We start from the raw sequence: 11,721 nt of genomic DNA, 5'->3' as shown, positions 1-11,721 counted from the left end.
TCTCCCTTATTCCAGATTTGGTTGTGTCCTCATAGGATCATTTATCCTGTTCCTGTGTCCTGTATTTCCTGTAAACTGCTAGTTACATCTCGTGGCCACATAGTTCAGGTTCAATGTTTTTAGGGGCAGGTGAGGTATTTTACAGATGGTTCTGTGTACTTCCTTTTACATCACAATGGGAGCACCTACGGGGCTGGCTGCTCCGCTTTTAATGACAAAGCAATGGGTTCGGGTACTATCAGCCTGATCCATCCATTGCAAACTTTCCCACCAGCTCTTCTCAGCATCTTTCACAATAATCTATGAGGGAGGTGCTACTATTATTTCCACAGTGGTTACAGCATTTGCCTTCTTAATGGTGTCAGGGTCCCAACCCCACAATGGGAGCTGCACCTGAGGTCCAATAAAAAATAGACCCCTCTTCTCACCTTTCTGATTCCTGAAACACTCCCATAGTTCTCATGGTCATGCACCATCAAAAAAAACCCCAGAAAACCCTTTATCCCCAACTTCTCTTCTGAGGGTTCCCTTCTCCTCACTGCATCTACACTCTGGCTTTCCTCTTGGACGCCTCTTCCCTGCTGCCCTCTTCTGCCCCGGTCATCAGATGCCACTCACTTCCCCTCCATCATGGGCGTGGGTGCTGTCCCCTCCTGCAGTGCACTACCTCTCACTCTGAACATTTTAAGCTTGTCTCTGACACTCTCAAACCACGCCCATCAGAACTCGAATGACTCTCCACAATTCTGCCTTGGTCCTTGCCCTTCTAGCCTTCAGTGCTTTTATCTGCTACTCTACTGCAGCCACTCACACCCGTGGCTGTACCCTAGACACCGCCAGCAAGGGCAACCTCCATACTACAACTTCCTACACCCCATTCTCTCACCGCAGCCTCTCCAACTTAGCATTCTAGCATCCTGACTCCAACAATGTTTTGGCCCCAAAGCCACTACTTTTTCACTGCCAAGTTATATGACTTATGCCAGATATATACTGTACAGGATTTGTAATGGCTACAAGTTCACCCAAAGATGACAAAAGTTAATCAGCCTTTAAACAAACCCAAACATAGCACCAATAAAAGGCAATGGAAACCTGTCTCTGAGATCTGGAGATGGCTCTGCTTTATGCCAGAAGAAACTCTTACCATTCTGAAAAAAAAAAAAAAAAAGAAAGAAAAGAAAGAAAAAAGGATTTTGTGGCAGTGAGCTACTCTAGCTGTAAGGGCCACCTTCTCATGATCATGACCAGCCAGCAACCAAAGCAGGACGTGCAGTGACGCCGAAAAAGAAAGAAAGCTAAAAACCAAAGTCAAGAATTCCACAAATGCAGTCTATATTCTCCAAAGTCAGAGGCTTCTGCAACACCATCAACTGGGACTAAGATCTCTGGAAGGCTAGATGCAAGATAGTACTTCTTTCCTTACAAAACTGGCTTTAATGATTTCATACCAATATTATGGTTTCCCTTGAAACAGTTAAAAGCCTTCATGTCCAAGGCAACACAAACCCAAGGGATATGAAAGTTAAATACTCCAACCAAAATGCAGGGAATGTGACACCCTAATCCCATTTAGGAGACAGAATGTGGAGAGTTCTTGGTTTTGATCCCTGTGCTTGAAATCTTCATGGGAAACTATACTTGAGGAGAATCTGCTCACACTGCCGATCCTTTTAGCTCTTCCATCAGAAAAGTAAACCTCAGAAATCAAAGTAAAGCTCTGAACAGTCAAGGTCTTTATTTACGATGTGTATAGACCACTGGAAATTAGAGAGCATATCAAGCTTTTGAAAATGAAAAGGATTTTTTAGAGATAGCATTCAGAGCCTGACATTTGAGATGTCCTTAAATTTCATTTTTACCTGCATCTGGAGGAACTTTCATTTAATCTCTTCCTTTTCTGAGCCAAAAGGTTAATGAAATCACAGTCACAAAACAGGATGGGCCCACAGCCAAGAAACAAGCTGCTAGCACAGAATTAAACAGAATACTCATGAAAAGGAGAGATCTCAAACAACTCTTAGTACCAAGCTATAAAGTTTTTCAACATCTTGGGTCTGTCTTCATCAAGTTAGCGATAAAGCTGAAGAAAACTTGATGTTAGCCAAGAACCACGGATTCATACTTGACCAGACAGACCTGGGCAAAAAGCTGCCACTGTTCTCATTTCTTCACTAAAAGACCACATGGTCTCAAATGGTGGTGCTAGCTGGGAGTGGTGGCTCATGCCTATAATCCCAGCACTTTGGGAGATGAGGTGGGCGGATCACCTAAGGTCAGGGGTTTGAGACCGGCCTGGCCAACATGGTGAAACCCTGTCTCTACTAAAAATACAAAAATTAGCCAGGTGTGGTGGCAGGCACCTGTAATCCCAGCTACTTGGGAGGCTGAGGCAGGAGAATCACTTGAATCTGGGAAGTGAAGGTTGCAGTGAGGCAAGGTCGCGCCACTGTGCTCCAGTCTGGGTGACAGAGTGAGACTCCATCTCAAAACAAACAAAGAAAAAAAAAAAACAAAAAAGAAATGGTGGTACTTTCAGGCTAAGAAACATTCTATTCCTAAACAGGTTTATCAAAGGAAGAATGAGAGTGACAGCAGCATAGGAAAGAGCTGTAATTTTGTGCTTCAAAGAAGTTACCCAGATTTCTCATAGTAAACTTTTAGAAACATCTGCATTATTTTGATGGATGAGAAAAATCAACAAAACATGAAATCAGATATATCTACAACCAACAAAATAACGTCCCCAGCTTTGGGCCAAGAGACCCAAACTTCACCTTTCCAAATAGAAAGTAACTGTACAACCAATAATCCATTAACACTAAAACCTGCCAAACAATCAAAACTCAATTGTTATCAAAGTCAGCAAGCAGCCCTGCTAGTTGTTTGCTTAAGATTAGGCTCTTTGTAAGCCTTCTGATGAGGACAGTTTCAGACAAGGTTGGCAAGAATACGATGAGTGGCTATTAACCAGCCATAGCCTTATGACCCAGAATCCAAACCAAGGATACAGCCACATCAGTGAGAGGGGTATCAGAAAAGCTTTTCTCAGGTTAGAATCTTCATTACCAACTCTTGATGTTTTACGAGTCACTTCCTCCCAGTAGCAATGTAAGAGAATGAACTGCCCCACAATCTGGCTATTGCTACACCTGGCCAAGTGGCACTGATTCCAAGCTTGGAAACTGCATGAGATTCAGCAAAAGATAGCACTGAGGAGCTTGACCTCCTAATGCAAACATATCATGTCAGAGAGTAAGACCAGAACAAACACAAGAATTAGAAGATCCTGAAGATAAACTCCCCAAATGTGTGCAGGATTGATATCTGCTTTTGCTTTTTCTTTTGTTGTGCTAACTGTAGACTATTTTAGAGGGACTATTTTTGTGTTTCATTGAAATTATATTTCATATTTTGAACTTTAAAGTCAAAATAAACTTAAAAGAGCTCAAATGATTTCCCCCAATAACCCACTGTCAAGTAAGCAGGGGCAAGCTTCAGTTTAAGTGAAAACTAGGGATTGATTTATAGAAATTATTTCTAAATGCAATGACTACAATAGTCACTTCCAACATAAAGTATATCATTAAAAAAATTAAATTGGTAATTTTAGAATCTGTACTATGTTGTGATGTAAGGTTGTATTTTATCTCACCCTCCTACCCTCCCCAAACCTGCTCCCACCCACAGTCTTTCCCGTCACAGTTAAGTGGCAACTCCAGTCATCTCAGTTGCTGCTCAGGTCAGAAACCCTGAAGTCACCCTTCACTCCATGCAATCTCATCTCTTCCCTTAGAATGTGCAACCACTTCTCTCATGTCTGCCTCCATCCTATACCAAGCCATCAGCGTCTCTTGCTTGGGTTTACTTCAATGAACATACCCACTGGTCTCCCACCCTTGCTTCCTGGTCAATTCTCCACAGAGGCCAGAGTAATCCTTTTAAAACAGCAGTCAGATCGTATCACTCCCCTGCCAAAACCCTCCCACAGCCGTACAGTATCTGATTGCATCTACTACTTTCTCCCTTGATGATGATGTCTCAGCTCTGTTTCTGGAAGATGTCACGTACACTCCTGCCTCAGGGCTTTGCAACTGCTGGTTGCTCTGCCTGCCATGTTCTTCCTTCTTGTTATGCAAACGATTCACCTTCTTCAAGTATTTGCTCAAATATCAGCCCTCAGTAAGGCCTTTCCAGGAACCCTATTTTAAACTGCCAACTCCTCCATCTATAGGCGCCCTCTCATCTCTGCATTATTTCTCTCCATAGAATTTATCACCTGCTGATACACCGCTTTTTACTAATTTTGGTTAATGTCTTATCTTCCTATCAAAATGTAAACTACTCAAAGGTAGTAATTTTTGTCTAGTTTGTTTTCTGCTGTATCCCCAGCAACTAAAATACTCAAAATTTTTGATGAATGAATGAATATGCCAAATGATTGAATGTAAAAAACTTTATGAACTGAGAGGTCCTAGCTCCAAAAAGAACATTGAAGACGAAATGTAAGAGCATTACAAATGATCACCAATACACACAAAGGCAGAGTTGCAGTGAATGATTAAATCAACAACCAGCTGAACTGTGGGTGAAATTCTCTTTATATAAACATGGCCTTATAATCAGATGACCTCAGATGGGTCTCTGGTGTGTACAAAGAAAGCAAAACCAATTTTCCCATGAGTGCCTCTGGACACTCATGTAAGAGTTACAGATGCTGACTACATTTAAACATTTATCATGCTTCCAAAAACATATTTGTAAGAGAAAAAAATATAAAAATAAAAATGTACAAAATTCTTTATTAAAATAATAGCTTAAATAAATCCTCTGTCAACACCAGACAGAGTCAGTGACTGGATCTAGACTCTAGAGCTTAGAGCTTTTTACATAGTTACATGAAAACATTTGAATCTGTCTTCACAAACAGTGCCATGATGACAATCTGGTTAAAACCAATAAGCCATCTTCCAGATGCAGCTTAGAGTTCAGGCGAGAAAAGTAACTGATAAAAATGACTGTACATAATATGGTTCTCATTCTATTTGCCTTTTTTCGTCTTGGCTGTCTTCTCCTTTCTTTTTTTCACGTGTTTAGGAATTTTGTTTTTTCTTTTCTCTCTCTGGGCTTCCTTGACCATCTTTTTTCTTTCCTGTAAAAAACAAACAAAAAAGCCAACTTTCATTCATTTGGAGTATGCGTTTTTTGTTTTTGTTTTTTGTTTTGTTTTGTTTTTTAGGCAGGGTATTGCTTTGTCGCCCAGGCTGGAGTGCAGTGGCGTGATCATGGTTCACTTCAGCCTCCACCTCCTGGGCTCAAGCAATCCTCCCACCTCAGCCTCCTGGGTAGCTGGGACAATAGGTGTGCACCACCACACCTGGCTAGGTTTTTTTGGGGTATTTTTTGGTAGAGATGGGGCTTCGCCAGATTGCACAGACTGCTCTCGAACTCCTGGGCTCAAGTGATCCGCCCACCTTGATCTCCCAAAATGCTGAGATTACAGGCATGAGCCACTGCACCCACCTGGAGTATTCTTATTATTATTATAACTAAATAAAATACACACATAGAAGAATAAAAGTGAGTGTAATGTAAAAGAAAGAAAAGAAAATGATTATGGTTAGTGGAGGAACTTGGGGTGAAAACTGTCTTTGAGCTTTTTCTTTTTAGAGACAGGGACTCACTCTGTCACCCAGGTGGGAGGGCAGTAGCATAATCATTGTGCACTGCAGCCTCAAGCTCCTGGGCTCAAGCAATCCTCTTGCCTTGACCTCCCTAGTAGCTGAGACTACAGGCATGAGCCACCATAAATGGCCTTGAGCTTCCTCTTTTTTTTTTTTTTGAGACGGAGTCTCACTCTGTCACCCAGGCTGGCATGCAGTGGCACGATCTTGGCTCACTGCAAGCTCCGCCTCCCGGGTTCACACCATTCTCCTGCCTCGGCCTCCCAAGTAGCTGGGACTACAGGCGCCCGCCACCACACCCAGCTAATTTTTTGTATTTTTAGTAGAAACAGGGTTTCACCATGTTAGCCAGGATGGTCTCGATCTCCTGACCTCGTGATCCACCCGCCTCGGTCTCCCAAAGTGCTGGGATTACAGGCGTGAGCCAGCTGAGCTTCCTTAATAGAAGTGTGAAGACAGCCAAACAGAAATATCCCTAAGAATGTTATTAAATGTTTGCAAATACTTTTCTTTACAAGTTCCATATTCTAACAGAAATAGACATTGGAAAGAGACAAAATATGTGTTTCTAGTAGACATATGAGAAAATATGCTAGCAGCTGAGTATGTCCCTCAGAAGTCTTGGGACCCACATTGTACAAGGTTTAAAGGATTAGACTAAGATGGAATAATAATAGTTACATAGCATTCAGTCAGCAGTGTCTCTTATGTCTATGGCTAGGGATTAAAGAAATACAAGAGTCCCTTCTTATCCATATGTTCCAAGACCCCCAGTGGATGCTTAAAACTGTGGATAGTGCCAAACCCTATATATACTATGTTTCTTCCTATACATACATACCTACGATGAGGTTTAATTTATCAATTAGGCACAGTAAGAGATAATAACTAATAATAGAATGGTAACAATATACTATAATAAAAGTTATTTGAATGTGGTCTCTCTCTTAAAATATCCCACAGTATCATATTCATGTGACAGGAGCTTATTCATTGGCAGATGCAGCCTCTCCGGTAATTTTTCTATTTTTTAGTCCAAACCTATTCCTGAATCTGTGTAACTGTTCCTTACGGTAAATGGCCTGGTGTCACTCATTTCAGGGGAACCCTTGCTGAAACCTTTGAAACCTTTGTATAGGCTCAGTGCTTTCTGGTGCAACATCGTGCCGTCAACTGGAAGATGTTTTTGTTTACGTCTTTCACCCACAAATTTCATGCCTTTTCCATCTTAACTAAGCACTTATCACATACTATGGTCCTAAGTTTTGCAGTTTGGGGTGAGACCGCAAAACCAGCACAAACATCTTTTTCCTTTTCCACAATGTCACGGATAAAAGATTGTTACCAGCAACTTCAGCATATGATTTTCCTTTTCTTATTTATTTTTTTGAGACAGAATCTTACTCTGTCGCCCAGGCTGGTGTGCAGTGGCATGATCAGCTCACTAGAACCTCAAACTTCTGGGCTCAAGGGATCCTCTTGCCTTAGCCTCCCAAGTATTTGGGACTACAGGTGCTCATCACCAATGTTTTAATAGAGACGGGGTATCACTCTGTTGCCCAGACTGGTCTGGAGTGATCCGCCCTCCTTGGCCTCCCAAAGTGCTAGGATTACAGGCATGAGTTCCCTGTTAAGTCAAGAATGGTCACCTTTCCACTTAAAAGAAGAATTTTATGGCTTCTCTAAAGCATACCTGAAATTCCAACATCACTACTCTTGTAATTTATGGCTGTTATTAAGCAAAGTAAGGGTTACTTGCACACAAGCACCACAACATCACAGCAGCTGAACTGACAACCAAGAAGGCTACTAAGTGACTAACGGGTGGGGAGTGTTGACAGTGTGAAGACGCTGGACCATGTGATGATTCACATTCCAGGCAGGATGGAGGAGGACAGCATGAATTTCATCACACTACTTAGGACAGTGAGCAATTTAAAACTTATAAATTGTTTACTTCTGGAATTTTCCATTTAATATTTGCAAACCAAGGCTGACTGCAGGGAACTGAAACAGTAGAAAGTGAAAGCATGGATGGGGGGACTATTATATGGTCTTTCAGATTCCAGAAACATCAAGCTGGGCTATAAATCCCCCTGAAATGGCTCTTCAGTATTTACCCTGGGTCAGCTCTAACATCACTTGTACTTCATGTGAAATGTACTGAATTTAGTGCGTGCTCTCTCTAGGCAATGCCCAAGGTGCTCCGATGAGCAGCCCAATCTCAAGATAATGTTACCACCAAAAGTCAAGTTCACACTTAGGTATTAAAACTGTAATTAGAGGTACTTATCAATAATGTTTTCAGCCATCATATCTAGCTAGATCCTTGAGCAAAGAGAAATAAGAGCGGCTGTGCTCCCACACTAAAGAAAAGGGGAAGGTATTTCATTGCTTACTTTTTTATCAACGTCAGGGTCCGTGGTGTGTTTCTTGGGGCGGGCATGGTCTCCCTGCTCTTCAGAGTCTGTGTCAGAGCACTCAGAGCTTCCAATATCTTCTGAATCAGAGCAAGTACTTTCCTCCACTTGAGTTTCTAGGAGTGCAGGGACCTTGAAATTATTGAAGAACCATGTTATTCTAAACAACACATAAACTAAGTTATGTGTTGTTGTTAAATGTGTTAATGCCAGAATTCAGATTTTAGGCTCACAAATATATGTTAAAAACTAACATCCTGTACTGAAACATCAAAACACCAGAATGAACATCAGGAGGGAAACATGAAAGTAGCCACTCAAAGTAAGGCTCAAGAACATACTCAAACGAAGGAACCAGGGCTTTACTGCGTGACCTAGACCAACGACAGAGCTGTTCTGCTTCTTTCAGCTAATCAGGAGCATTTAGTTGGGATTGGGCAAGAGGCGAAATATACATAGAGGTAGAAAATAAAGATTTATATGGATAACTTCACAGCTGTTTTCCTGTGAACCACATTTCTAGCAATAAATTAATCCAATTGGGAGGGAAAACAATATTCAAAGAAGAGAAATTTTCATTACTTCCTGAAATTTAGCAGTTGTCTAATGCAGCACTTCCTAGCAGTTTTTAAGAGTGAGGTTTCCTTTTTATAAGAAAAAAAAAACTTTAGAAGTCAATTGTACAACAAGATTTTCTAGCTTGCTGCAATAAAAGCTTCATATTCTGGAATCCAAAGCATAACTTCCTTATGACACCTGTTACTGTAACTCAGAAATGCAAAATACCAGAATTCCCCTAATTCAATTCTTTCCACAGAAAAGACATGATTTTAAGAAAGCAAACTGTGATCTTTTATTTAAGTCTTCAATTAGGAAGATTTAAAAAAATAAAGACTGCTTTTATGACTGCCTAAGTTAGAATTACTTAATCCCTACCCTTCTAAAATGTAAAACAAAACAAGATTGTTTTAAGAAAAAAGAACATTACAGGAATCCAGCACAGCAGGACTTGCTGAACTCATGAGATTGTTCTTTAACAAGTAATACCCTGGTAGGAGACCACATTCCAAAGTTTTCCTAAGCTGGTTGTAAAAACCATCAAGAAGCACAATGGCTATCATTAATAACTCCACAAATGACGACTAGGATACAAAAAGATAAATACCTCACCTGCAATCACTGAACAATTCAGAGACAGAAAGAAAAATAAATTAATTTCCAAATTTCAGTGCTATGTTTAGAAAGAACACAAAAATGGCATTTCTGAAGTTGTCCACAGACTCTGAAAGCAATTATAAAATTTTAACAATATAAAATAGCATTTAGTTCTAATAATATTAAATAATAAATAATACAAAATAATATGACTAGAGTTTTATATCCTTTAAAACTGTTTTCACATAAACAAACAGTAACACATGTTCTTCATACCTTCTGAACTCCTGACAAATCTTTCTTCAATCCTGTAACAGTCTGGTATAGAATCTTATAACCAAAAGGAAAAAAAAAAATAAGGATCAACATAAAACTAGACAATGAAATATGCATATTGCACTAGTAAGAACAATGTGGGTTAAATAATATCTCCTATGATTATAAAAAGGTATCTAAAATTAATCTCGCTGTAACAAAGGAAGTTTATAATATTGATATTATTTCTGTCTACCAGATCTACTGGCCAAATCCAACCAGCCACCTGGTAGTTGTTTTTTTTTTTTTTGAGACGGAGTCTTGCTTTGTTGCCTAGGCTGGAGTGCAGTGGTGCAATCTTGGTTCACTGCAACCTCCACCACCCAGGGTTCAGGAGATTCTCCTGCCTCAGCCTCCTGAGTAGCCGGGATTACAGGTGCCTGCCACGATGCTCAGCTAATTTTTGTATTTTTAGTAGAGACGAGGTTTCACCATGTTGGCCACGCTGGTCTCGAACTCCTGACTTCAGGTAATCCGCCCGCCTCGGCCTCCCAAAGTGCTGAGATTACAGGTGTGAGCCTCCGTACTGGGCCTTTTTTTTTTTTTTGAGACAGAGTCCTGCTCTGTAGCCCAGGCTAAAGTCCAATGGCGCAATCTCAGCTCACTGCAGCCTCCGCCTCCCAGGTTCAAGTGATTCTCGTGCCTCAGCCTCCCCAATAGCTGGGATTAAAGGAGCACGCCACCATGCCTGGCTAATTTTTGTATTTTTAGTAGAGACGGGGTTTCACCATGTTGGCCAGGTTGGTCTGGAACTCCTGACCTCAAGTGATCCGCCCACCTTGGCCTCCCAAAGGGCTGGGATTACAGGTGTGAGCCACTGCACCCAGCCTACCTGGTAGTTTTTACAGATAAACATTTGCAATCAATTTGAAGATAGCAAACACAAACTTTGAGCCCCAATTAAGTGAAATATTATCTGCCCCACATCAAATAATTCCACTCTTCTTTAGTATACTTGTATTACACAAAAGTGTATTCAATTATTATGAAAGTATTTCTAATTTCACGAATAAAAATTGAGGGTGAATTTTTTTCTCTCTTGTTACATAAGGACCTATGTAATCACCTCAATTTTGTTTCTTGGCTTGCAAAGCCTAAAATATTTACTATCTGGCCCTTTACCAAAAAGAAATTGTTCCTGAATGATGTATGTTAAAGAAATATATGTTAATGGACCTAATATAATAGCCATTAATAGCCTAGACTTCTATCTGAATCTTGTTTCTACAATTACAGCTTGTTGGATTCATTCAAATGTGTCACCTCCTCTCATAAATTCCAATGAATTCCCTTTGCGTTCAATGTGCACACAAGTTAACACAGATAGAGTTAGTCACTTCGCTAGCTCAGAAGCCAATATTCAAGATTAGGGGAACTTAAAAGGCCCAGATAGGTTTGGGACAGTCCCCTACTACTTTTGAAGAGCTGCTTGCTACACACAAACCAAGCTACTTACATTATCTTGTTGGGCATTCATGGCCATGTCCTCTTCCTTCAATTTCATAATTATGTCCATATCCCTCTCATAATTTTTCACTTCATTCAAGGTTCTAGGAATATATGCTCGCTTAAACACCTAACAGAGAGGAAAAGCAAAATCAAAACTGTTACTCATACACTTCTCACATTCACACAGCATACTCCTCCATCAGGTTACAGGGGAATCTATATATTCATTCATCCCCAACACCGATGCTTGGCTAAGCTGTCTGCACACACTGGTATCCCATCTGTGATTTGGTGTCCCAAAAGTAACACTACTAATGATAGAACACTAAATTTTGCATATGACTTATTTTAAGGAAGGGAAAGAAAACATTAGAGCTGATTCAAGATTATCCTTAGAATAACACTTCTCCTTCATTTTTGTTCCAAAAAGCTTTTCTGAGCAGGAGGGAAAGGGGTGGAATTACAGTTGGCAAGCGCTGCCTGGCTATGCTTTACAAAACATACCCAGCTGCTACAGTGAAAAAGGTGGAGAGCTGCCGACAAACACAGGGCACCCACAGTCAACCATTAAGAGTTGCGAGAACTTTTTTTAAAAGCCTACTATGGCTCCTTCACAAAAAAACACCCTGACTCATTTTTATCAAAGCCTAACATTTAAAATCTATAACATTTCTAGAATCAATATTTAAGTCATTTAA

At 40.5% G+C, this 11,721-nt stretch overlaps 1 protein-coding gene across 2 annotated transcripts in view; it reads right to left on the bottom strand.

Annotated features, from left to right (window-relative positions):
• Window positions 1-4,583: 4,583 nt before the first annotated feature.
• RIOK1 (RIO kinase 1) overlaps window positions 4,584-11,721 on the bottom strand; it is a 28,441-nt gene continuing 21,303 nt past the window's right edge. Inside the window, exons 14-17 of one of the 2 annotated variants that reach the window (XM_054492784.2) lie at window positions 11,031-11,150; window positions 9,536-9,589; window positions 8,084-8,220; window positions 4,584-5,152 (exon numbers count right to left, since the gene is read on the bottom strand). In XM_054492784.2, the coding sequence (XP_054348759.1) occupies window positions 5,086-5,152; window positions 8,084-8,220; window positions 9,536-9,589; window positions 11,031-11,150 (378 nt within the window). In that variant the 3' untranslated portion in view covers window positions 4,584-5,085. Of the gene's footprint in view, window positions 5,153-8,083; window positions 8,237-9,535; window positions 9,590-11,030; window positions 11,151-11,721 lie in introns of both variants that reach the window. The other variant, XM_054492783.2, reaches the window with a different exon arrangement.

The sequence above is a fragment of the Pongo pygmaeus genome, chromosome 5 (genome assembly GCF_028885625.2).
Source record: "Pongo pygmaeus isolate AG05252 chromosome 5, NHGRI_mPonPyg2-v2.0_pri, whole genome shotgun sequence".
NCBI classification, from domain to species: domain Eukaryota; kingdom Metazoa; phylum Chordata; class Mammalia; order Primates; family Hominidae; genus Pongo; species Pongo pygmaeus.
Note: the sequence above shows the minus strand (reverse complement) of the source record. Positions and strands in the feature narration are given on the sequence as shown.